Below are 27,107 nucleotides of genomic sequence, written 5' to 3'. Positions count from 1 at the left end.
TACCCTCCTCCCTGTTTCATCCCGGTTGGTACACTCCCTCCTCTTAATCTCACTCTCAAGCATGACCCTGAAATCTGTTAACTGAAGGACCGTTTATGGTCATCTGGAGGGCCAGAAAGAGGGGGCTTGGTCGGACTGTTCCTGAAAGTCAGTGACAAGATTTTAATTACTGAGCTAAAATCGAACTAAAAAATGTATCTGTCAGGTTTTATTGTTTAAATGCATGCCAATATGTGTCTAAGATTCTCTGCAATTATGTGGCTTAACATCAGTCAGTTCCCATGGTGAACTTCCCTTTTTATACAAGAAATGAAGATAAGGTGACTCTATAGTAAATTGGTGTCAATCATGTTTGTTTTCCTTGTCAATTGTTCTTTTCCTGCTTTCTGAAAAAAAAGTACTTAACATGCAGTGCAAGTGAGCGAGCACCAGAGTCAGATGTTAAACTCCAGGACCAAGTGAGTGACTTCTATGTGTTGTCTTTCATTGCGGACGCTTGTGCACTCACCCTCGGAGCCAAACGGTGTAGGCGTCTACTTCACCAGGCAGCTACAAAGAAAGCAGAGGAAGTTTCTGACACGGTCGTGCTCGATTGGTTCACGTTAATGAGTACTTGGAATGCTATCTCCTTTCAAGATAAAGAAGAAGGGAGCTACCAACTGAGAAGTTATTTGGCAAAATAACTTTTTTTTGGGGGGGTCATTCCAGGAATCATTCACAATAAACCCTGAGTTTCTTTCTATAGTATATAATACCAGGGGTTTTTGTACACCAAAGGAAAACCATCAAGTCGTTTTAGTTTCTCTCTGGGTTGTTTATTTAAATGTCTTTTAAAGGTCAACCTGTTGGAACATTTACTAACCCGTCTTTGCTTGAAAGCACATCGGAGAGAGAATCAGAGCAATGAAGTACTTCTCTGAGTGCTCAGTCGTGACGTTAGGAGTGTGCTTAATCTCACGGATGACCCCCATGACTTGAGCAATAGCCTTAAGCCTAACCTGTGACCCCCGCGCCTGAATGTGAAACATGGCCTGTTGAACTCATGCGGTCAACAAAAAAAAAACTCATCCATTTAAGGCATGTGCTATCTCACTCCCCACATTCTCCAAGATGGAAGAAGAAAAATAACACGTGAGGAGGGTGGAGAGCGATGCCAACACAAAGCTCTGACAAGATAGATAGCAAACGATTGTGGGAGTCTGTCAGTGAGACTGTTGTTTTTATGACGGAGGACTCAAGCGATGCTGGATAACTTTCTCGAAGCTCACAGTGTTCTGAGGTTGTCTGTTATTTCAGATCCATTGCAGTCAGATGCGGATTGAAAACCAGCTGTTGAAAATGAAAATATTTTTCTACTCACTTTATTCAAATGTATTTCAAAACGGACATAATTTAATGACTTTCACTTTTTCCGGACTTTTTCATATAGCACATTATATAACCTTATATTATAATAATTGATATTGTACTACCCAAAAAGAGCAAATAAATCTTGTGGAGTCGAAATCTTGGCTCTTGGCAGGATTTGAGCGATATTTATTTTTATTTCTTTATGTCTTGTTGAGAGTTTGCTCAACTTGTTCACATATGGACTTGAAGAAGGCATTTAACTAATACAAATACTAAAACAGTAATTAAAAGCTGTTAAGAATATCATTTTAATGACATGAGATTTACAATATATATTTCATCATAATCGTAATTGAATTGTATATTATTAAATGTTATATGCATTTAAAACATGGCACTATAAATTGGCTTTAACTCATGTAATATATGTTTTGAAGCAACCAAATTCTTCTATATATTCTCCTCTGAATTGTTGTTGTGCAAATTTGGTTAGGCAAGCAAACGTGGGTTCTTATTGCGGTCAAAATGCTGCTTAGCTCCCCTTTCAGAATATTTTTTATAGTTACCTGAGTTTTTAGTTCCCACAAACATCTTCATCCAAAGAAGACAGGTATGGTCGGCTGATCTACTGACCTCAAATGCTTGGCTTGAAAGTTGAACTTTAAAAGGTTGCCAATCATCTAATAAAATACATCTCTGTGAAGTAAAATTACACTGACAGAGCGTTTACCCGCACTCTTCTTTAACCCAAGGGTGACAAGCATAGCGAGAAGAGTATCAATAACCGTATAACCTCATCTGGAACTTGGTAGTCGGGGATGTCTGATTAGAGGTGAATCGATCGCTTGGGACTTGCTGCATTAGAGGATTTAATGGGATCTGTTGTCTTTGGCCCGGGGCTTTACGGTCTGCTGTGCCTTGCTTGAGCGTTGCCAAGGAACTGAACTGATTCTCTGGCTGTGAAGTACTCAGCTGGTTGTGGTTGGTAGGGACTGCTGTTTTTATAATTGAACCCTCTGTGAAGCAGGTCAGTTAATGGTCACTCAGAAATCACTCATCACTTTAGAAATGTTGGTATGCAACTCATGAAGAACGCGTTAAACAGTATCTTAACCCCATTAAAATCAAGGTAAAAGGTTTACAAGTGCTGTAGCGTGGAAATTGCACAATTTTACCTAACCCTTAGCTTTTCTATGACTTCAAAGTCTTTCAATATACTTTTACGGGCAAGGCAACCCTTAACCACATTCTTCTATATCATCAGTCTGTTATATGTAGAGACCCACACCTTAAAACTGAGAGTTAAATACATATAAACTGTTTCAATGTTGTTATGTAATTGGAAAATGAATCACAGAGTCGTCAGGTCTTTCAATTTAAATTACTGTAATTAATTACAAAGATGAATCTTCAAGGGCTCGAAATGCTATGTATTACAATGAGACAACACTTTGTAAACCCCCCAAAAATTAAACAATAAAATATTTAAAAAATACCTGTGAAAAATAATAATAATATTTAATTATTTCCATAATAATATGGAAAAATTAAATAATAAAGGAAGGCATAAATGAATGTAGATTTAAAAAAATATACTACATAAGTATTTATATCTACTATAAAAATGTATAAAACCTCAAATCATAAATGCTCATTAACTTTTTGTCGACTACATGATGATTGCTGTATTGTTTTCCTTCTTCAGGTATACTTGGAATTTAACTAGCAATGAACTCTTGGGCCTGTGCATCCATTTGTGATACAACCCATGTATTGTTCAATGGATAGTCCTCCTCACTTGCATACATAAATGGTGTGAATCACAGAAGATTGAGAGGAGGGGACATGCAGTATACTTGTTTATAACATCACTGGTGTTGTTCATACAACATAGCAAAGTGTAATATCAGTAAATGTACAAATATAAATAGGAATACTGTGTTTGAAAGACCATAATAACAATCCTGCATCACTGGGGCTGGTTATTGACCAAACATTTTCAATATCGTCTCATGGAGGAAAGTCTGTAGATAAGGGCTGATACACTTAGAACGTGTCTGCTCAAAACCAGGTGTTCGCACATTTGACTGTGAATCATCGGAAAGTCAGCTTGTTGTAGAAACCGGAACAGTCATGAATCACGGCAGCTGACGTCAGGGAGTCTCTAGAATAATGTCTGACCGAGCCAAGAATGTACCATTGTTCTGTGAGTCCTGAGAAGTCATTGTTGTATGTGTTAGTTTAAAAGGAACTCTGGATAACACTCTGAAGTGTGTCGCAGTCTTGTGTGGAGATGGAAGTCATTTAAGATAACGCTTCTTAGAGGATAAGATTTCCTACAAGTGCTATTTTTTTGTCAAACAAGGAAGTAAAGTGGAAATGCCTTCAATATTAGGGGTTAATATGAAGTTTTTTTTTAAAAATCTGACACACCATAGAAGTTATGTTCAGTAGTTAAACCCAATTTTATTAAAGTGACATATTTACGAGGATCCGTCATGAAGCATTGCTTCCCAGATTAGAAAGTTTGGATATAAGTTATAATAAATATCTATATTTTTACCTGAAATTAGGGATATTTATGTAGTATAGAAATCGTTCTATTATCATTAGTATCAAAAGTTTGTTTGGTGCTGTTTTAGCTTCAGCTGTGCTCATATATTTGCAGTTTTCTACCTAAACAGCAGTCGGTGACTGGCCCCGTGTGCGTTTGATTGATACTGTCCTGACCTGACTCTTTGTTGCCACATAGCTCCTTTTAAGGAGGCCCTCAATAGAGCTGATTCAATCCGATCTGCCAGAGACAGATCGCAGTGACGGCCCTGCAGGGTTCAGCACTGATAAGACGAGAGTGACGGTGAGAGGGTGGCCGAAGAGATTTTTTTTGTTTTTTTGTTTTGTTTTCCTGACCGCCTGTATGGCTTCGTTTGGCTCTCGCCAGCGTTTGCTGGAGTTGCTAAGCTCCTTTGTTTTTGTGTTACTCAGCCCTCAACATCAGTTGAGCGAATCAGGTTACATGAGAGGTGTAGTGTTAGTGAAGCACTTCTTCTGTCCCCCAAGCTGTGAACCCACTCTCGAAGGAGCCTTGGTGTTTCAATCTAATTGCATGCCTATGGATTCATTTTAAATCTGGCCTGGAACACAATCATGTTATAGATACTTGAGTGCAGGATTTAAATATCAAGCTTGTCATCTGTCACTGAACTGTATTGTCTTCTTTGCACTACCATATATATTTTGAGCATTTAGCAAAATTAGAAAAACTAGGGTTAAGATGTAAAACTGTTAACAAAGGGAGGCAACGTAATGTTATTAAATAGTAGTAATTGCATATACTGGGCTTGCGGTGAAAAAATACCCACTAAAACGACTGAGCAAATTCAATTGTCTCGTTTCATCCCCTTAAAACTGCAACTGGAGCCCTGCTTTTGAAAGGGCCCCACATATTCTCAGAGCTGTGTAATTTGATTTTGAGAAAACATGTGAAATATTCCTATCAGAGTCCCTGTGTGCTATCAAGCTGTTGCAACATAGCTCTCTGTATTGTGACTTAAACCACGCTTCATTGTAATCATCTTCTTATTTTGACCTTTTCATCGTGTATTCAGGAGGCGTCAGCACGTCATGCTGTGTTGTTGTACAGTAAACTGAGGTGTTAGTGGCTGTCAAATGAATTTAAAATCATCGCCTCGACTTCACAAGTGTTTTTGTTTGAATATCTCATGGCATTCGGAAGAGCTCCTTCTTTAATATTAAGACCACAGATTTGTCTTCCATCATCAGCGCATCTCTTGTGAGTTTTGAGATAAGATAAAACAAGATACTTAAATAAGCCTGGCAAAGTCAAGTTCCAGAATTAAAAAAAATAATTTTTTTTACTAGCACTTGTCAACCAGCCGGATCCAATTTCAGTTTTCAAGATTATGGTAAGAGAATTCAAAACTTCACCATACCAAAAATGAACTCGTTTAAATTGTGTTATGTTAATAAGAGGCATTATAAAAAAGCCAGATCCCATACATAGTTATTTTCAAGTTTATGTGCCAGATATCTATTGCACATATCAGATTTTTTTTTGTAAGTATGAGTAATTGTATTTGTTCTTGTAGAATTGAGTGTTGAGGAGAATACATGAAATCAATTAGATAATAAAATCTAATAAAATGTAAGTGGGTATATGAAAATGAAACAACTTAGTACATGATTCTGTTGTCTCATTTTGAATGCTTAAGAACCATGGTTTACATCCGGCGGCATTTTTAGTCCATAGTAGCAGCCGATTTGTTTGTGGTCCTAGTGTGTATATTTTCTTTTTGAAAGTCGGCTGGCAAAGTCTCGACAGAAACTTCTGATTTCTCTCTTCCTTAGCGACCTTGTCATTAAATTTGTTCAAATGATTATAGCACCAATTTTTGTTTCTTTGTTGTTTCTGTCGCCTTCACTTTCATCCAAAATTTAAATTTCTCCATGAACTATTATTTAACCAACTAATTCAGGCACAACACAGGCCACAGTAGTGGAATACACTTTTCTTGTTTTATTTAATATATAGCACATCAGTGTGTTTTATAAAATTATGTTAGAAAATGGTTGACATTTTGGTGAATGTCACTCAATGTAGCCAAACTCTGGCGTCATTAATTTCAACTTTAATGGGCTGTTTCTTATATGTAATGCGTTAGCATTGGTTGTCGACCTATTTATATTTGTTATCTGTGTCTTTTGCTACCCTGTGTTTAAGTATATCATAACCAAAGCACAGTATACAGTTTTACACCAAGCATGTCCAAACCTCGCCTCTTGACTTCCATATTTTATACAGTATAAGATTATAACTTTTCTATAGCATTTTATATCACGTTTGTGGACACTTGTTGTTGCCTCACTACATAAATGTGTGCTCTGGACAGTACTCTGTACTTCGTAAATCAACATCGGTTCATACTGTCCTACAATTCCTCATATGTCCTCAATAACAAACAACGTCAACTATACAACTCTCACAAGGCCAATGTTTTCTCTGGAGCTCTGTCTCTTTCTTTATTCATTTTTGCTCGCCTGTGTCACTAGTTGCTATTGTATCTCCTTGGACTGTGGGAGGAGCCCGGTGCACCCAGAGGAGACTCACACAAGCACCTTGAGAACACTCGACTCCATATGGAAACGATGCCACTTATACCTATAACCATTCGTTTCGCTGTGAGGCAAATAGTTGTTCCTGAAACTGGTTCCTTTTACATTGATTATATATTTTTTTACTCATTAGACTACAATTCCTGACAGGAGTTATAGAAACAGATAAAATCCATTATATTTTTCACACACAACACAATACTTAATTGGTGTAGGTGATTCCGTTTTTATCTACTTTCAATAATACACGTGCAAAAAACAACAGTATCGTATTTTATCTTTTAGATCCAAAGAAAAGTTTAATAGGGCTATACAACAAGTCATAGATTACATTGAGTAACATGCTCACTGTAGAAATGTGTGTTTGCAGAGCTGGGAAATGTATCGGTATTTGACAAGTCTCTGAATGTTGTCTGCTCTCCTTTGCTTCAAAGGCTCTTTTCTGTCACGTGTTCTATTTTTATCTGCTGGAAGTTATTGAAATATCTGATCTCTATCTTCTCTTCGTCAGGTCCGAACACTATTCGTCAGTGGGCTTCCACTGGATATCAAGCCGCGGGAGCTGTACCTCCTGTTCAGACCATTTAAGGTATGTTTATGTTTTAAATGGACGAGCGAAGCTATTCTTAGCAGCTTTTTTTTTTTCTAGCAGTCAATGAGACCTCCATCAATGGTGATGAAATGAACAGCAATGGAAACATTTCCGAGGTTCAAGTGTACACTTCATGAACGTATTCCATGGGAAACTTATTTGTATGTGTTTGGGTCATGGAAAACTGGCGTGGTGCCAGCAATGTAAAGTAGTCATTTGCTCAGTGATTCCACATCATCACATTGGAAACTGTCTTCTGATATTTTTCCTTTGAATTTAGATTGTTCAACTGAAATTCCACAATCAAGGGTCAAACAATGTGCTTTTAGCGCATATGATAAAAGTCCTGGAGTCATTTATCTGTTATATCTGTATGACTTTATAGTTACCAAAGTATCACACATATATATTGTTAATATCACCATTATTTTTAGGAAAATTCAGAACGTTACAGTCACAGTTATCACATAAAGAAACTCATGAGAATATCTAGAAAATAAATTCTGTAGTTTTAAAACGTTTTAGCTTATCATGAGCGTTTCAATTGTTCCGCTCAGATGATTCTAAAATCTCCATAAACTACGATAGGAACTTTAGTTCATCCTTAAACATAGATTTTATAAAAAAAACTCTATTGAGTCACTATTGAGATTTCAGTGTGATACACATACTGCCAGATCACACCTTTATGTAGGTAAAAAGAGGAAATGAGAAAGGAATCAATACACCAATATTTTGTCCAAATACTATATCAATATTGAGCTCTTTAGAATTTATTTATTTATATTATTATTAATATTATTATTATTGCTTTTCAAATCATATTTTATTTTCATCATAGGTCTTTTGGAGTTTATTTATATTAATTAAAGAAAGCAATTATTTACAACATGCAAATATTCAATATACATTTTTATTGAACCATTAAATCTCCGGCCGCTATATTGGCAGCAGTCATTATGTCCTCCACAGCATAAGGAACCATGAAATGCGGCAAGATAAGTGAGGACAAGAGGATAGTATATACAACTAGCTCACTCTGCTTTCAAAGCTGATGATATTTTGGCTTTGGTTCTAATCATTTCACCAAGAGACACTGGAAGTATTAGCCACTACGAAAATAATGTATGTGTAATAAAATACATCCTATTGAATCCTATCATGAGCATATTGTAACAAATTGTTTCGTGAGATTAGTGTATCGCTTTACATGTAGGTTGAGTAGGTAAAGTCAAATCCGGTTTGGCGCCTCTGCTGGCCAAGCTTTGTACATTACAACCCTTGGCTACTCATGCTCATTGATTGATCTGCTTTAAATACTGGTAAAATTATGTGTTTCAAAGGCTTTGTGTAACAATGAATATTCCTCCCCTTAATAGTCCATCAATGGTTTGCGAAAGGCACTCCTTGGCTTCCAAACAATTTAGTTCAGCTGACTTCACTGGCAGAGAGAGAGAGGGAGAGAGAGAGCGAGAGAGGGGTGGAATGATCTCTCCATCTCCTGATTTGAGACAAATTCTTTCTTAACTATTCAGGAACAAAGCAGTGAACACTATCACTCACTATGATAGTTTGTTTTGAGTGTCTTAGTAACACAAATCTGGCAACAACAGTTCATCTATCTGTGCGAAAGCGAAGTTAAAAGGTTCCTGTCGAGAGGCCTATTCTAAGATAAATAAATAGATCTTGTAAAGGTTGGGAGAAAGCTTTAAAAGTAGATGAAAGAAAGAATATGAGAGGGATAGAGACGATCAGGTAGCAGAGTTAGCAAGAACAGATATGGTTAAGTGTTTTTTCCAGGCTTGCCGAGAAAAGGGAGAGAATAGGGCAGTTGAAGAAGGGAGCACACTGAAAGAAGAGTCGAAGCAAGAGTGGAAGGGATGTTTTATGGGAGTCTAAAGTAGTGTCAGTAGCTCTGATAAAACAACAGTAAGTATAGTTAGGAGTCAGAGAGGCAGACACTGAGGTTTTCATTCAGTGTGGAAGGACAAGATAAGAAAGGAGTAGATCATATGTATAGGAGCATGATGAATATGGCTGCCCTGGGCTAGAAATCAGAATGTCACTGGAGCTCTTTTGTGTCATGAATCCTCTCTTTTTCAAAGAATAAATGTGCAACAAAAATCTATTGTATGTTACATTTGATATGTAGAAAATAGTTTAGCACATCTATGTCGGATAATACATATGTAATTTTACAATAACCACGGCTAACTCTACTGACATGTATGTAAAAGTGTCTGGATTTTGTCAAAATATAACTTGTGTGTATATGTTCACCAGATATTAACCAGGGTGGGCACATTATATTTTTCATTCAAGCAGAGGATTGTAAACCAAAAACTAACACACCAAACTTGTTGCCTTTCTTCCAGGGCTATGAAGGATCGTTGATAAAACTCACATCAAAACAGGTTAGTTTCATTTGACAGACCTTCTCTTTATATACGCAGACACATTTCTTATCATTCTGTCACTCCTGTATCACTCCCTTTCTTATATCACCCCCCTCTCTTATCATTTCTCTTCTGCTCTACATCTACTGTATTTCCCACTCGGTGTTACGGAATCATGCTCTGTGAGGTTATATTATACCTGGGATATTTTACAGGGAGACACAGTTGTTCCAGAAAAAAAAGCCTTTGGCAATCCAGCGATCTGCTTGTCGTCGCACAGATTCAACTCTGGTGGGATGCGTGAGCATTGAAAGGGAGAGAAGGGAAAATTTTTTCAAAGGTGTCAAAGCAAGCTTTCTGACGAGAGCTGCACTGACAGTGGAGTTTTGCCTCAAGGGGTGCAGGACTGAAAATGAGCTCAGCTGGCAGCTGTCCACATCCAGACTTAAGCAATTTAGCTTCATGTTGGTCTTCTTATTACGGTATTACACTGCATCCTATTAAGACCTGACAGGCTTGTTAGAGGTATTTAGTGTGATTTAAATTCAATGTGCTTCATATTTAAGTACATATCGTCTCTTCTTTCAATGTGATGTTATTAATCAATTATCACCAGTTGTTAAAACTTACAATTTAAGATGCTTTTGACTTCAATATCATTTTTTGAATAGTATAATATCAGCAGCTTAATCATTTCAAGGGGGTTAATGATTATTGTAACTTTCTTATTTCAAGCATGATTATAATTGTTATTTTTATTTGGGTTTCGTATTAATGTTGTGCTTTTATTAATCTGTTATATATTTGTCTGCAACAAAATACAGTGCTGAAAGAGATAATGTACTACAGGGGATGATATGACCCCCCCAAAAATTATATTTTTATTCTTAATTCATATTCTTTGTACTTTTAAATTCTTGTCAATTACAACTTTTGAATTTCTGTTTGATAGATGAACAAATGATCATAATCGTTTAATGTATTTCCCAACTTCAAAAGTTGTCCGTTCTTTCCTTTTCTTTTTAAATTTATCTTCAGGAAAACTAGGATGAATTTACAATTTTTTCCCTTTTTTCTTTGCAACAACAGTTACTAGTAAGTAAATTGCAATTCAATCAGTAGTTGGAACCAGCAACCGTAACAGATTACTATGCAGATTTATTTTTAAGTATTTAACCCTCACTAATATAATTAATGCTTTTTGATTTAGGAAATGGAAATTAAAATGTTAAGTATTTTAAAAGTCTGAAGGTAACAATACTTTTTCATCATGTCTTCATTTGTTTGCAGTTTATATATATGCAATGAATACATGATAAACTCAGCAGTAAAAGTGCACTTTGTTTTGATTTAACACCTGACCCTGCAGATTCATTGCTGATGTCGTATAATGTAAAGCATGTCAGCTGATAGTTTACCACATTCCTGTGTTTTGTTTGTGTTCCGCTCCAAACTCAATACGACCATAAAAGCTCTCCCAACACACACCTTTTAAAGCATGAGCAACTTTTGCTTATGTTTGAACATTTGATATGTTCCAGTTTGTCTTTTTTCCTTTTAAGTCTCCCATTTCCTTCCTTTAATATGGTAAAAAGTTCTCACAACATTGTCTGTTGCTTCAGATTGCATGGAGCAGTAAAGCTCCCATGGGTCTGTCATGTTTGGAAGACTTTCAAACGTATTCTCCTAAAAAGAATGTGTTTAATATTCTGAGCTGTTTTAGTCATCTTTTCCCAGTGTTAAATTTGCAATCTTCTTTGCTGTCTGTCTGTCTTATTATTATTATAATGATTATTATTTTTCTTGTTATTATGATCATCGTCTGAGTTATCAGAGAGCAATTTTACTTTTATTTATGGCATCTTTGCGTAGGTGCATAGAGTGTGTATGTGTAACCAAGCATGCATGAGTGCTAAGACAGTGAGACATTACATCGCTTTTGACTTTGACCCCTTTTTGGTTATTACATTTCTGATACGTGGAACATTCATGTTTAAATAATCTCATTTCATTTCCTATAAATCTCTGATATTCGTAATCAGGGCCGGGTCTAGACAGGCATGTATGAGGGGGCAGCCACAAATCTTGAGGGGGCATTGTGCTGTTACTTACTTACTTACATGTAAGTTTGAGGGGGCACAACGTTTATTTGAGGGGGCCAGGCCCCCTCTTGCCCCTGCCTAGACCCGGCCCTGTTCGTAATTATCCTTTTTTTAATTTTCAACTATGATCACATAACCGTTTCCGTAGTCTCATCTTATTTAAAGTTATACTTCATGATTGTACTGTCAGCCATGAGCCATACTTGAATTTGAGGGTGTAATCCTGCAGTTGATGTTACTTCAGCAATACTTGATGCATTCTTATAGCTTCGTTTACTGTGACAAAGATGCGATAAGAGGCATTCGGAGGTGATTGATGTGAATTAGGTGCATTTACTCTCTTAAGACTCTTTATTTGGCAAGAATCAACGGTCCTGGGTTGTTTGATCTTTCATGGCTTTCCTCTTTTTCTCTCTGACATTTCTCTGTTTGTCTTTATTACATCCCCCTCTCCTGCACACATGCACCTCTTCCCTCCGTCTTGTTCACATTGCCCATATTTGGTCAAACTGGAGCCACCCCATGAACTCCACTTGAATGTAAACGTCCAGCCTGTGTTCCAGTCACAAATAGCATGGTGGGAAAAGGTTATTGGAGAAGAAGAAAACAAAAATACATGTCTATGTCACTCAGGCAGAAATGCAGAGTCAGTAGTCTGCCTTAAACCATGTTTCTTTCTTTTCTTCTCTCCTCTTGTCTCCCCAGCCGGTGGGGTTTGTCAGCTTTGACAGTCGATCAGAGGCAGAGGCTGCTAAGAATGCCTTGAACGTAAGTGGTGTGCTCTGTCTGTGCTTTCTCCTGTGCTTGAATAATGTCTGATGATGCAAGTACCCCTAACAAATGATTTTATCTCCACTCCAAGAATTTGAAAACATTTAAAATCTGCTAGGAAAGAGTTGATGAAAGTGTTTCCTGTACTGATCCGAATAAAGACAATGAGAAAATGATCTCTTCCTCCTGAAACACAATGCTGCGGAAGGGTTAAATTACATTGCTTATTACTGTTAGCCTTCCCCCATGCTGGATTTAACCCCCAAAAGACTTGAACCAGTACCCTCAAACACTTCCTGTCTTTGTTTGTTTCACAGCAATGACAAGAGTTACGGCTTGTTGTGCTGCAGCTGCAGAATTAACTATTAACCAAGTATCCTTTTGAATATCCCATTAATTAATGGAGTAATCCGATTAAACATATTTTAGTTAATTAAAGAACAAATACCAGAGAACAAATATGACATTTTACTTTATAGGGAATAATTAACTAATACAAATATTGTAGTTTTAGCTCTAATGGCCAGGGTGTTCTTATCCTAGTTACTAGTCATACATTATTAGTTATTATTGCAAAAGATATCTCACTGATATTGAGAGATCTGAGCTTGGTGTTCCTTAAACGATAATAACTCCATATGCGTTGAATTTCATTAAAAATAATAATTGGAATGAACTAAATACAAATGTAACCAAGGATGAAAGCGATTTTAAATTCTTACACTATTTACCTTCATATCCTAATTAGAATTTTGATGGAACAAAGGAATGTTTTTGCATTAAGCTCTGCAAAGCAAGATATTGATCAAGGTTTAATACGTAATCTTACTTGATGATACCATGTGAAATCTGAAACAGAGCTGTGTGTCTTTGATCCCGTGATTTAAAAGTAAAGATCCACAACATCCGTTCTCACCCTCACCACGGTTACATCCAAATGATTCATTCCTTTGTCTCTTTGTTGCGGAAAAACATCAACATTGTTCAGAATGTTGACAATGTAATAGATGTTCGTTTGCCGATGTGCATCCAAGTAATCCCACCAAGTAACAAGAAAAGAAAATGATCTTATTCAGTGCTAACAATAGCCTTTCTGCAGACGTGAGAGTTGAAGAGCTTGTTTTTTGGGAGCAATGCTTCATCCTGGGAGTCTGGTGAAAAGAAAATCTGAATTTACAAACATCTATCTGCATATTGACATAATCTGACAATGAAGTATTTTCTTTGCAGCAAAGCAAGAAGCACCATAAGCTATGTCGTAGTCTTTATTTGAAAGATGGACAACAAAGAGTCACAGAAACACTTGAATGGACAGAATTTGGACGGGATGATATGATGTGTAAAAGGTGTGTCTGAAAGACAAGAGGAGGGGCAGTAGTAGACACATCAATAATTTAAGGCACTCATGCATCCTTCATATGTGCTAGTTTCTTATCAATCAGCCATTTTTCCCGTCTTCACACTCATACTTGATTTATATTGCTCTCTTTGTATCCACGCATGATATCATAGCCGCACTGGCAGAGGCTGAGAGAACTGAGCCGAGACAATCCCAGTTAATACCCTGCCCTTCACGAGAAGAGTCTTCCCCCACTTGTTCATGCTCAATTCTGCACAGACCCTCAGGAAGAATACAAGCGTCTTCAGCTCCTCACTCACTGTGCAAAGTTTTTCATTCTCCACTGTTTTTGCCCATATTTGTTCAAAACACATATATCACTCATCAAGGACACAGGTATAGAAGTTAAACTTTAACAAAGAGTGATTGGTTGCACTTTGACTCAGTCACTTATTAAAAATGTTGACACCATTTGACTTAAATGTGTCCCAACAACTACAGGGAGAAAATCCACTTTATTTTTTATTTTACAACATAAGAAAAATAAATGTTTTTTTTGCAAATTTTTTCAATTATATTTAATATTAAAACTGGAAAATAAAAATCTTAACTCAAAATCATTGTTGGATACTAACTCCTCGTTTAGCATGTATGTACCTGTTGTAGTGGCTCATGATAACATCATAAAACAGAAGTTTCGTACCCCTATAGAAAGCTCCTTATGTATTTATAAATGTGTCATTCAAAATTAAAGGTGGAAGGAAATGCTTGTGTCAAATGCTTTAATGAATTTAAATGCAATTTTAGTTTCATGAAGTACTTTTATTCAATAAAGTTGGCCCGGGGAAAAATGCCTTTTTTTCCGCCCAACCACAATATCAACAATAGCTTAGCCTATTGGCTACTGAAAATTACCCGAGTTTATTTGAATGTATATTTATCTGCCAGGACAAACTTTTTATTCTGCGTTACTGAAGTATCTGTGCTGTGTGAAAGTGGCTCCAACCCTGAGCTTAAGCAGTTGTCAATAAAGTTAACTACATAAGTATATTTAATCATTTAATGATATATTTAATTATTTTATTTTTTACATGTTTATACTCTACCTCCTTTAGTGTAAAATTAATCTGTAACACAGGAACAACTGCCTTGATTTCCAAACCTATTCACAGACAGAGACAGGCAAGGTGTGTCATTATGTACATCCGAGACTTTGCGTCAGACACTGTCTTTGTTTAGTTTCGACAGAAGAATGAAGTAGTGTCTCTCACTACGATCCCTGTATCTCACCTACATGTGTCTCGTGCTAAAAAATAACACGTATAAAATGGCTTCCGCATATGATAACATTGGTGCAAAGTAGAGAAATGAATTTGTATTCCATACACCTCAGCCAAATTGCGATATAATTGATATTTACTGTTGCAAAGTTATAAACTGCTGTATATCGGTTTTTGCTATTGCAATGCTCACTTTATTACTATTACTGCAGGGCAGATATACTGAAATTGAAAAGCTATGAAAACCTTTTTTTTTTCTTTAAACATCGAACATTGTTCCGATTCTTAGGCCACACTTAAATTAAACTTGACTTAAAAATGGAACGTTTAAACCCAGGTTTAATAATGTTTAAGAGTGGTGTTCACTTTCATCTATTTTTTCACACTAATTTGAAGATAGACTAGTTAATTCCAACTCACTCATGTTTCTTTTTATCTTGACCTCTGATTTAAGGGCGTCCGGTTCGATCCAGAAATCCCTCAGACGCTGCGGCTTGAGTTCGCGAAGGCCAACACGAAGATGGCAAAGAACAAGCTGGTGGGCACTCCAAACCCCACTCCGTCACAGCAGAGCCCTGGACCACAGTTCATTAGCAGAGACCCTTGTGAGTATTCAACCAACACATCTGCCTTACATTCTTCATGTTCTAGATGTTCTAGAATCTAGATGCTGTTTCAAGGAGAACAACCGTAATCGTAATGGAGACGATTTGAAAAAAATCAAGTGTCAAACTTATAATTAAGTCAATTCTGAGCAAGGACTAGTTCGGGGGACATGAGGGTATGGAGATAGTGAGATGGACAAATCAACCAATGAGGTTCATTGATGTAGTAAATGAGAACAGGGGTGATTTGGCACGAAGTTTATGATGGCCTCAGAAGAAGGTTTCTCTCGGTTCTTTATCATCTTTGCTAGAATTCAAAGATCAAATATATACAATCTTGTGAAAATGTTGCAGAGAAACGATCTTGTGATCACATGCTGTGTTGCATTGGTTAGCCCTCGTACAAGTGGGCTCATTCCATCTGTGGAATGATTAACTGTACTTTCAGTGACTCATGATATTTTACTGCCAAGTGTATGCGTGTGAATTGACTCACAGCATTGACCCTTCCCCCCTTGTGAAGCGAAATATCTTTAGAAAATGGTTTTGGTGACATCAGACATGCCCTTATCTGGCCATAAAAAGAGTGTACATGGAGACCTGATGGAAATGATTGGTGGTCAGTAATTTCACTAGTGGCAGGATGTGCATTTGGTCGGTTTGTGTTCGTCATCCAGACAAATGAAATAACTGAGTCTGCGCAGCAAGATTCTTTAATTCGAATAAAAGCAACAATTCAGTTAAATTAAAATATAATAGAAGTTGGTAAGTATGAAATTGTAAAAATAAACGTGAAATTGTGACTGTGCAGTGTGAATCTTCTGTATTTCCTGTTTTTCATTTAACACCTTCTCACTCTTCAACATGAATCAATGTTGTGATGTGTGTTGAGAAGCTCTCTTGTCGACCCTTAAGGTGATTAAAATAATTTTAATTTACTATGAATTGAGTGTAACTAGTATCTGATGCCCACGAATGACAGCGATGCAACTGCCCTTCAAACAATACAAAATATTAACGGCATGACAATAGGCCAACCATTTTTATCTGGAAGGGTAATAAATATGGGATCTTTTACTCCTTGTGGTTGAGATTTTGCGTGTTTGCCAGGACAAGTGTCAGGTTGTCTGTGACCATTTAGCTTCTTTAGCAAGTCATCCCTCTTGCCTCTCTTTTGGAAGTTATTTGGATGGATGGATGGATTGATAGATAGGTGGGTTGTTAAATGGATGGATGGATAGATGGAGGGACAGATGGATAAATAGGTGAATAGATGAACGGCCGGACTGAAAGATGGATGGTTTGCAAAGTGGATGGATGGATGGAAGAATTGATGGATGGATAGATGGTGAGCTATCCATGCACCATCACCAAAAGACTGGATGAATGGAAGAATAGATGAAAAATGGGTAGATGGATCAGCTTATTGATGGATAGATAAATTGATGGATGGATTAGGGTTTACACAGTTCGCCCCAAACATAATGCGGGGCACACTCTGGACAGAATCTGCAATAACTTTATTAAAGACCAAAAGTGTGAAAACACATTTTATCTCCACTTTGACCCCGTCTCACGAGCCCTCCCACCAAAGCACTTGTTCCTCACTCCACTCTTTTGTTTCCACAGATGAGCTCACAGTGCCTGCTCTTTATCCCAGCAGTCCGGACATGTGGGCGTCATACCCACTGTACCCGGCAGAGCTGTCGCCAGCCCTTCAACCCGCTTTCACCTACCCTTCCTCACTCCATGCTCAGGTAACCTGCCCCTCCCTTGTACCCTGTGGTCCAAAATAACCCAACTTAGCTGAAGGTCAATCTTCTTCTTCTGATCCTGGTACTTGATAAAAGTCAACTGACTCAAAATCAGCAAAAGGTTACAAATAATTAATTTCAAGTATTGAATACATACTTTTTCCTGTTTCAACCATCTGTACACACGCAGAAGTTACTGTTCTATTTCTGGAATTCCTGCATTTAATTAATGCTACTGTTCAGTCATAATATATTTATAAGTAATTTGAAAATTAATTATCATTGTTTGTAATAATGAAGACCCTACTTTATTAAATTATTCAATTTATAAAGACATACATCACTGATGGAAAGATATGTTATTGACCAAGTTACTTCTTAAGATAACAAGATAAAAATGGTCTTTTCTTTGGCATTAGATAGATAGATAGATACAACTTTAGAGCCCTGGTTAGTCTTGAGATGGAACTTTCAGCTTGATTAGTAATTTACTTCTTATGCATGTTTACAACTGGAAGATCTATAGGGTACAATATTTAATATTCATCATATATCTGTACCACCATCATATAAGTAATTATTGTCTAACTACTGTAACTTACATTGTTATCCATTAAAAAAAACATGTTATAGTCTTTGTAACAATGTGTGGTTGTAAAATATCAGGTGCTATGATAGAATATACTCATTAAATCTACATCAAATGAAGTTCAGACATTAAGCAGAAGACGTTGAAATGCCTTTGATATGTTTTGAGAATATAATTATTTAATGAACTCAACCTCAAAGGTGTGTAATAGTAGCTTGAGAAGTTATAGCGCTTCATCCTTGTTCTCTACCTCATATCCAATTCAATAAAATTGATCAGTAGAAGCGGATTATTTTGGTATAACTTGAAGTAGATCTGAGTGAGGTAGAATAATGACATGTCTGATCTTATTAATCCTTTTTTGATTACCTACTCCATACAGGGTTCAACAAAGTATTCTAACAATTAGAATTTTTTATTGTTTCTTTCTGCCTACATTAAAAAAAGCATCTCTAATTCTGGAGTTAGTCCAATTATTTGTATTCTTTTGACAATGGGCCAGTTTGGAAAGGCAATGTTGTTAAGCTAGTCACAACGACACCTTTTAAATCTCCCCCTCTAATCACTCTGCTGAGATGATGTAATGAAATGATAGTAGCCTGCAAAAAAAAAGATCAAATGTACCTAATTAAGACGTTAAAAGAGGAGTTGATTTAAAAAAAAAACAACTAATTATATTCATTCTCTTAAGTAGAAAGTCCTAGTGGTTCCACCCTTCAGGAAACATAGGTCAGATGACAATATGAAAGTTCAAATAATAAACAATGTTCAAAGCAGCTTGTTTAGAAAAGCTTTTGAAATGTTTGTTTCATTGTTTGACCAGCTCCTTCTATAATTAAAACCCAGATTTTTCTTCTCCACTTCTGTCTGATCCAGTTTATCTAATCAGCACAGCTCCTCTGTGGGTTCACGTAAGAGTTCATTATTGATCTTGTGGAATTTTCCTCAAGCTGCCTGTTTGGTTGATTAAAGAACCTGAGTGATTAAGAGGCTTCAGTTATCCACTGTCTTATATCATCTGTCAGGATGGAGATTCAAAGATTCTCATTCGGTCCTTCATATTAAAGGATTGTTGAATTGGAAGGGTTCTGAAAATGATGTTAAGCTTGGAAATACCGATCTGGTTTAGTTACATAGACATTGGCAGGCACAAAAATAATCTCAACTAAATTATATTTCATTAAACAGCTAATTTGCTGCTTGGGGAAAAAAAGCATACATTTGTTTAGCAAAATTCAATTATATATAAGATAAATGTAAAAGTAACCCATTATGATGTAATAATGGTCTTCACTCCTCTACCAGTATGCTGTAATTACACCCTTCTTTCTTTATACAACAAGTCCCTTGGAAGTAAAAACTTCCAGGATAGATGACGTGTATTGATTTACCTCGATGCTTGATCGTTATGGTAAACAAGAATTAATCCCCAGAACAAGGCAGTGCTTTCAGTGGGATGGGCTTAAGCACATTTTCTAATGGAAATATTTTAAAGAAAAGAGTTTTGTACAAACAGACACATACTGATGAGTACAATAGAGGTCTAAGATACATTTAAGAGAGACTTAACTCAACACATCAGTTGACCTTTTACATTTTAGGGCTATATTTTATGTGTGAGAACGATGCCTAAACCAATATAAGGCACCAACATCTTTATTGCTTTTCGGTCTGGTTGCTAATGTTAATGTCAAAAGTTTTGGTATAAAAAACAGGTCTGGGGAAAAAAAATGAGTTCTAAGCACACTGGGATGGTAATGTTGCATATTCCGGATATGGAGATGTGCTGTAGTCAGTCCATGAGTTAATAGTCATATTATTTTTTGTGTTTAGATTCGTTGGCTCCCACCTGCGGATGGGACTCCTCAGGGATGGAAGTCCAGACAGTTCTGCTGAAGTATGTGTGAGTATCACAAACCGTTGCACTTGTACCACAAATTCACCTGTGGAATCGTCAAGGAGTATCACCAGCATGCATGGAAAAAGTCATAGACTGGCAAATAATTGATCATTATATGTGGTGGTTGACACATTGGCAGAAAACAAATGAGCCCATTATATGTGATGCTGCAGTGCTAAACCCTCTTTGGCATGTCTGGCACTTCATTACAACAGATGAAAGGTGTGATTTAAAGGGAACGACACTCTTCCACAGTCAGGTCACAGTGTGTGAAGCAACGATCTACTCTCCTAAAAGCATTGATCTTTAGCTTCAAAGCCAGAGAGTCAAAGAGAATATACAATAAGCTTCAATGCAGATCCAGCATGTACAGTTCAAGTACTGAAGGGAGCATTTGGTAAAGGGCAGTTTTCTAATAACGTGTATAGTCCTATTATTCCAAGGAGGGTAGCACTTTCTTAAAACGCTTCTATCAAGTTGATTTGGTTATTACCAGAAAATTCTAAATTGGACCTTTTTTGTGTATGTTATGCTAGCAAGAGGAAACGCCCGATCAACATAAATTGTCATTCTTAATATTTTCTAGTATTTATATAATATTGTCTAGTATAATATTGTCCGATTTCTGTGCGTTCAACAGTAATTTAGATTCAAAAAACATTTCATTTAGCAGAATGTGCTCAGGCAACAGTCCTATTGATTATCAAGCTCATAGAAATCTAAGCAAAGATTCATAGGTTGGATAAACTGCTGCACCTTCTGACTTAATGAAAATACTTCTACACTTCATTTTTATTGATTTTAAGTATGAACAAGTGCATTTTTGGTTGTGTTTTTATCTGTGAAAGCTTAGATCAAGATTTATTTTCAGTTGAAGTGATTTCCAATAGTTCTAACAGATGTGCGCTTAGTTTTGTTTTCTTTATTTTAAAAGTTGAACTCAGAACAGATGTCATTCATTAATATTCTATTCCGCTTATTCCCTTACTGGGGTCGCGGGGGGCTGGAGCCTATCCCAGTTTCATTTGGCGAGAGAGCCCCTCTAAAAGAACAAGCACTTGGTGGCCATCGCTTCTCGGCCTTTTGGCTAAGATCAAGTGTAGTATCTGTTCTTATCAGTTTAATATCTGATACGTCCCCTATCAGGGGACCATATATTATTAAATCGATATTAAATCGATTTTTGGACATGGGAGAACACAAAGACAGACAACCTCACACATATGCTCAAACCTTTGGACATTTTCCCCAAATGTTCTGTATGTTTTTGGACTATGTGCCCGAACACAGATTAATAAATTAATATTTATGTGCCATTCATACCTTTCCCCCTAGAAAAGACACCAAACCCCATGTGTTGCATCAAAAGGGTCTTCATTATGTGGTAGATTAAGGTAACAATTAATCTGCAACAATATATTTAATAGGTCAAGAGTTCATCTGAATGGATAGGCTGTCACATGGGTTCATGTTCACGTATTGAATCGACAAAACAAAAATCATCTTACTGAGGTGACAAATACATCAGTTTTGTTTTTGTAAGCGAACATTTAAGGACTAAGCTACTCCTAATGCTTTCAATTCATATGTTAGATGGGTTTCTTTACAAACAACAACATACTTCAAACAAGTGGGTATATTTTGGCTTATGTACACATTTAAAAAAAGTGATTACAGCAAGTCATTGTATCTAAATATTCAACTTCACTTAAAAGTGAATTGAATGTACAGCAAAATCCATAGAGGCTCTAATAATTGCTTTATCCATCTGTAACCAAGCAGAAGCAGGTTTTCCTCTCTGCTTCAGACAAATGCTGTGGGGCCTGAATGAAAACCACAAAGCACAACAAATCCCCTGCTTGTCTGTGCATCTGTGCACTTGTGTGTGTTTGCACCAGGCGCCAGTCACACTGTCACCAACACCCTCCCTGCAACATCTCGGGACAGGAAGCAGCATGTTCTCAGACCCCTCAGGGAGTGGGTGGGTGGTGAGTGAACATTGAGATTCCCCTGTTTCCGAGGTCTTGATTGGTGCTAAACCTGAGCTCATCTCCTATAACCACACAGCATCCGCTCAGTCAGGGAAACTACCCTATTAAAACTGGTTGAAGTCATGTCGAGTTTTCCTAATCTTACGGTGGGAAAGGACAAGTAGGGAGGGACTTAAGGAAATAATTACTCCTTTCAAACTAACAGGAAGTAATTTGGTTGGTCAGGCCCCTTTAGATATTAGACCCTCGATGAAATGTCAACATCCCTGTTTCCTGCTCCAAGTGGGTGCAGAAGAGAGGTCGAGACATCTACGCAGGATATTCAGACAGTTTTAAGTTAATCATACCCATGTGCAGATGAACTGAAGTCAATTTTCTAAAATATTCCCAGACATGGTTCAGTTCTTCAATCAATTTATTCCAGATCAAAAGATTCCCCTGTTCACTCGTAGACAGTTACGCTAGACTAAGACACAATTTTCAATGAGCACATTTACTGTTAGATGAAGGACGTGTCTGGTAGAAACAAGGCTTCCACCAGGCAGATAATTCACCAACTAGCTACATGATTAGCTTTGAATCTGTGAACGTCATCCGTGTTGCCCGGCTTCTTCTTTTAAATAAACAGATTTTTCTCTTGCCTGATTATTCTTTAAGAAATGTTTAAAGATCTGAGTTATTTCTCTTCTATATTGGAGGGAGTTGTTTAAAACCAAGGGATCAATGGTGAAATCTTTGAAATACACTGAAATCACTTTTACCTAATCAGTTTTGTGTCAAGTGTGAGAGACATCTTGTTTCATCAAAAAACACTGTTTTCTTCACCGACGCTAGTTCGCTCATTTCAACTGCAGTAGACATAATGGAAGGTTCACTGATATTGTTTGTATTTTCCTGCTGGTGTAAAAAAAGATAACTTTATTACTTTTTTTTTGTTGCTTAAAAACATCAACTACCATTTGTCCGATCCTATCAACTCTTTGAAAGAGCCAATGCGAAAAATACAGTATGTGCCTCATTGCTGTTATGATTAGGATGTGTTGTTTCAGGTAATATTCTTAACAGCGGTTCAGTTCAGATTCACTAAATATGGTAAATGCTTGACTTGGTGGCATTCATATCAACACCAATGTTTTCAGATAAATTGTTAAACACTCAATTGTTTTAATGTATTGCCTTAAATCACAAATTGTAAAGAAAAAAAAGTACCCCAGGATTCACATTCCACAAAAACCTGAAGGGATTTTTCTAACAGAAAAAAAAACGAATTAATATCTTAAACATGTAAGAAACAAATGTTGATTTTGGGTGATAATCATTTAAAATAAACAATTTAAAATTAATTAGATGAAGCAGAGCAGCCATGTTTTCTTCTGTACAATGTCTTGACTATTTAAGGACTTGTGGTTATTGTCATGTAAAATTTCTAAGATGTTAAATTAAATAATAATTTTAAGATCTGTATTAAAGTTGAGTGGATGAGATTAAACATATTTTCTTGTAGAATAATTCAATGTAAATGTTTTTTTGCAAAACGCACAAGGGTGTGTGAGGGTGGTGTCCATCTTGTCTGTGATCAATCAGAATGGATATATTTAGAGAAACTTACTGTAGTGCTTTAACTGTCTCGTAATATGATCAAAATCCCATTAAAACCCTTTAAAATGCAGGTAAAATCCAAAAAAACTGGAGATGCAGGGACTAGTTTTCATTGTTCCAACTATTAAGGCCTTGTACATACTTTAGGTCGGGCTACCGAACCTTTTTTTTATGGCACTGAATGAAATATTTTCGGTTGTCTTTCGGTGCCAACTATTTGTTGGATGTTGAGATCAACAATAACAATATACTAGACTTGTTAAAATTATTTTAATCTATTCTATCTCTATCTCTATATCCACACTGAAACACAATACTGTAGTTTTCCAAAATATTCACTTTTGGTCAGAGTTTCCCAAAGCGTCTCTGAATGATGTAATCTGGCCGGTTCATGAACCTTTATCAGCCGGTCATTAGGGAACAGCTCTCAGAAGTTTCTTGTTCATTTCAAGAAGTTTCTGTCACAACCAACTAATCACTATTTATGGCCGAAGAGAGCCACAACATGGAGACTGGGGAGTTGCATGCACGTCTGTCCACGCCGGGTGCCGACCCCCGCTGTAGGATGTCAATGTTAGTAAGCCTGAGTTCTATTTGACATTTATGCTCATGCACATTGTGAGCTGTGGCTAGTAGTGGTCTGTAATGCTTCATCAACTGAAGTATAATCCAGATTTTCCATTTGAAAAGACATGCATGGTTGGTATTGTGTGTCTCTGAATGTTATTGCTCATACATGTGCGTGTGCTTGATCACGTATCCATTTGTAAGTCGTAGATACAAAGGAGTATGTGTGGAGTTTGGCAGGTCGCCCCTTTGGCCAATCACCTCCCACAATCAGGGGTTCCTCTGCAATGTTGAAATAGCTCCCACCGGAGAGATGAGTACTGATAAGCAAGAGGGGTTTCATTCTGTCACCCTCTGTTAATCCAGATCATACAGAGAGTGAAATACAGTTAGAGTAAGTGTCAGGAGTAAGATCCATGTCAACAGCTGCATTCATCACCACAAATCTACCCGCTATTGCTGGTATGTGAGAGACATGGCCAAGGCCTAAGGGCTTTCCTTCAAATTAAAGAGGCTGGAATGGGGCCTCTTTTCCAGCTTCACAGGTACAAAAATCCAAATGGAACAAGTTGGTGTACTTGTTACTGTCAACACTAAAACCTCAAATCAACTGTTATGGTGAATATTTATCTCCTTATGTCCATTGATATGAATCCATTACTTCAGTTTAAGAAAATCAGCTGTGATGTGATACAGATTTAGTTAGTTTTAGTTGCATTTTTTCACATTAAGTGATGACTTAATATATTTTACAGACACTCTCACACACACACTTGCTTGGGAACCTGCTTCACCTTCCTCATTTCCCAACACACCCTGTTTACCTCTCTCACATCATGTGCCTTGGGTGAGTTATTGCATGTAACACATTAAGCCAACAAATCACTAAACCTTCCCCTAATCCACACCGACGTGTTCAATGATCAACCCAATGTGTAACCTCGGTGTCTCAGCCAGAACAAATAGGATACTCTGGAGGTATGCGTCGCATTAGCTTATCCACGTCTCTGGAGAACACATCGATTCTGTCATCCTTCATTGACCGCGCAACAGGGCATTAGCTAGACCTGCCGTGCTCCTCGACATGCAACCTGTTCTGTCGCAGACCTCTCTAAGATCCTTTCTCTTCATCCACTGCCGCGCTTTTCTCTTCCTCTTGGAGTCATGCTTGCTTTCCTAATTGTTTATTATTTCACCGATCTCTCCTGCAGTGGTTTTCCAAAATAGGGTTCTATTTATGGCGTTAAAACCAGGGGGTGAAGAAAGGAATGTGGATTGACCTGTTCCAATTCTCTTCAAAGTGGGGAATTTGGAAACAAATCAAGGGATATTTGATGTTTTATGGGGGAGTTCAATGTCAGTATTTAAGGAAGCTAGTGTTGGTGAGAGAGATTGACACGGAACGTAATCCTTTGTTCCATTTTTTGCACTGCAGAATCAGAGAAAATTATTAATTTCAGATTTTTTTCAAGTCATGTTGTCTTGACCTTGTGGACGGTTATTGAGCGAAGGGGACAGATCAGTGACCTATTTTTTATCTTTTAGTCGTTAACAACTCTTAAATAAAAGTGACCTAAAATTAAAGTTTAACATGTGTTCCTCTTAACCCAGACAACTCCGACCACCCATCTGTCTCAGAGCACTAATGCAAGGTCAGGTCGGGGTGCAGCAGCTGTAGGAGAGAAGCCTAGACGTACCCCTCCATACCTCATCAAGCTCTTTTGGGGGAGCACTTAGACGCTCCCAGGTCAACTGGGGGACATATCCCATCCTGGGTCTGCTACCAGGTCCCTTACCTTACATGCTGGGGACACCTCCCTTTGGAGGTGTCCAGGAGACATCCTAAAAAGAGCCAGCACCTCCATTGACTTCTCTTGATGTGGGGGCAGCAGTGTCACTTTGAGTCCCTACCAATTAACTCAGCTCTTCACCTTATCCCTAAGGAAGAGTCCTGACTCCATGGCAGCATTTATCCATGATCACAGTCATCAACTAGTAAATCATAGAACTGATCCAGAGACCTAATGGGGACCGTGGTGTAAGAGAGGCATTGAAATAAACGTTCTTATTAAAACGATGTCTAAATTAGTTATGGTTTTCATATGTGGGCATCAAATTATTTTTCTGAACTTAACTGATGAAAATAAGAGAAATTTAACACCCAAAATCGTTTTTTTTGTTAGTTTTTTTCAAGTTTCTATAGATTTTCCCTCCACACCACTCCAATATTGTCACCAAATTTTGTCTATTTCGGGTGCAGCTGAAAGATCCACCAATTCCAGCTTCCCTTGTGTCCTCAGGCTCCTGATGTGTGATGGTGGGCGTGGGCGGCTGTGACGGGCGTTGCTGATTGCCTCTCGTGTCCAATTAAAAAAATCAGGAGGACTTAACTCCAGTTCTTGTAGCAGCGTACTGTTGGTAAGTACAGATCCATCAGAGGGAGGAACATTGATCCCAGTAGACCCACAGAAAAGGTGTAAATCTCACATATCCTTCAGTGAAGCAGCACTTATATATATATATATATATATATATATATATATATATATATATATATATATATATATATATATCCTTTCGGGCTCCATCTCTACTGGAAGATTTGCTTGTGAAAATGAAAAAAAAAAAAAAAAAAATTGTGAACACTTGCTGAAGGGCGGAAGTATGCGTTTGACAAAGACGCTGGAACTAAAAGTAAAAGAACAAGTCGTATTGACAGCCTGTCAGCTTCTGTTAGTGTGGCTTTTGCTGTACATTAAATGGGACACATCCAAGAAAACAAGACGATTTTTGAGTGCACGGTTCAAATATTTGTTAAAGTAAAATATCATATACAATATTCCTTAAGCTCTGATGAGTCTTTTTAGTGATGGGCATATTTAAGGTTTATACCGGTATGTGTCCTGTACTTCTGAAATGGTTCCAATGCTTAAATGGTGCTAGAAACGGAACTTAAAGAATGGAAATAGAGAAAAGAACTGTTGCCACTATCATCACATTTCTACGACACTGGCATTGCTAGCAGGGATCTCCCGTCAGGGTCCGGTGTGCAAGCTACGTCTTGCAGGACATCAAAGAAGGTGCACTTCTCGGCTTTCAAAACAGCTATTATGACTCGACAGTTGTTTAATTATTTGAA

The 27,107-nt window shown here is 37.3% G+C and overlaps 1 protein-coding gene and 1 pseudogene across 4 annotated transcripts in view; both read left to right on the top strand.

Annotated features, from left to right (window-relative positions):
• Positions 1-27,107, top strand: part of LOC148082311 (RNA-binding protein with multiple splicing-like) — a 38,465-nt gene that overhangs the window by 7,680 nt on the left and 3,678 nt on the right. Inside the window, exons 2-8 of one of the 4 annotated variants that reach the window (XR_015710924.1) lie at positions 6,995-7,072; positions 9,451-9,489; positions 12,279-12,341; positions 15,418-15,568; positions 17,198-17,325; positions 19,745-19,808; positions 26,269-26,386. Coding sequence is in view for 1 of the 4 variants with exons in the window: in XM_087789478.1 (XP_087645604.1) it covers positions 6,995-7,072; positions 9,451-9,489; positions 12,279-12,341; positions 15,418-15,568; positions 17,198-17,325; positions 19,745-19,807 (522 nt within the window). In the remaining 3 variants the exon portion in view is untranslated. Of the gene's footprint in view, positions 1-6,994; positions 7,073-9,450; positions 9,490-12,278; positions 12,342-15,417; positions 15,569-17,197; positions 17,326-19,744; positions 19,815-26,268; positions 26,387-27,107 lie in introns of all 4 variants that reach the window. The other 3 variants (XR_015710923.1, XR_015710925.1, XM_087789478.1) reach the window with 3 other exon arrangements.
• Positions 20,879-21,079, top strand: LOC148082312 (U2 spliceosomal RNA; annotated as a pseudogene).

Source organism: Callionymus lyra, chromosome 4 (genome assembly GCF_982586985.1).
Source record: "Callionymus lyra chromosome 4, fCalLyr1.hap1.1, whole genome shotgun sequence".
In the NCBI taxonomy this organism is placed as follows: domain Eukaryota; kingdom Metazoa; phylum Chordata; class Actinopteri; order Syngnathiformes; family Callionymidae; genus Callionymus; species Callionymus lyra.
The sequence above is the reverse complement of the archived record's forward strand: the minus strand, read 5'-3'. Positions and strand labels throughout refer to the sequence as shown.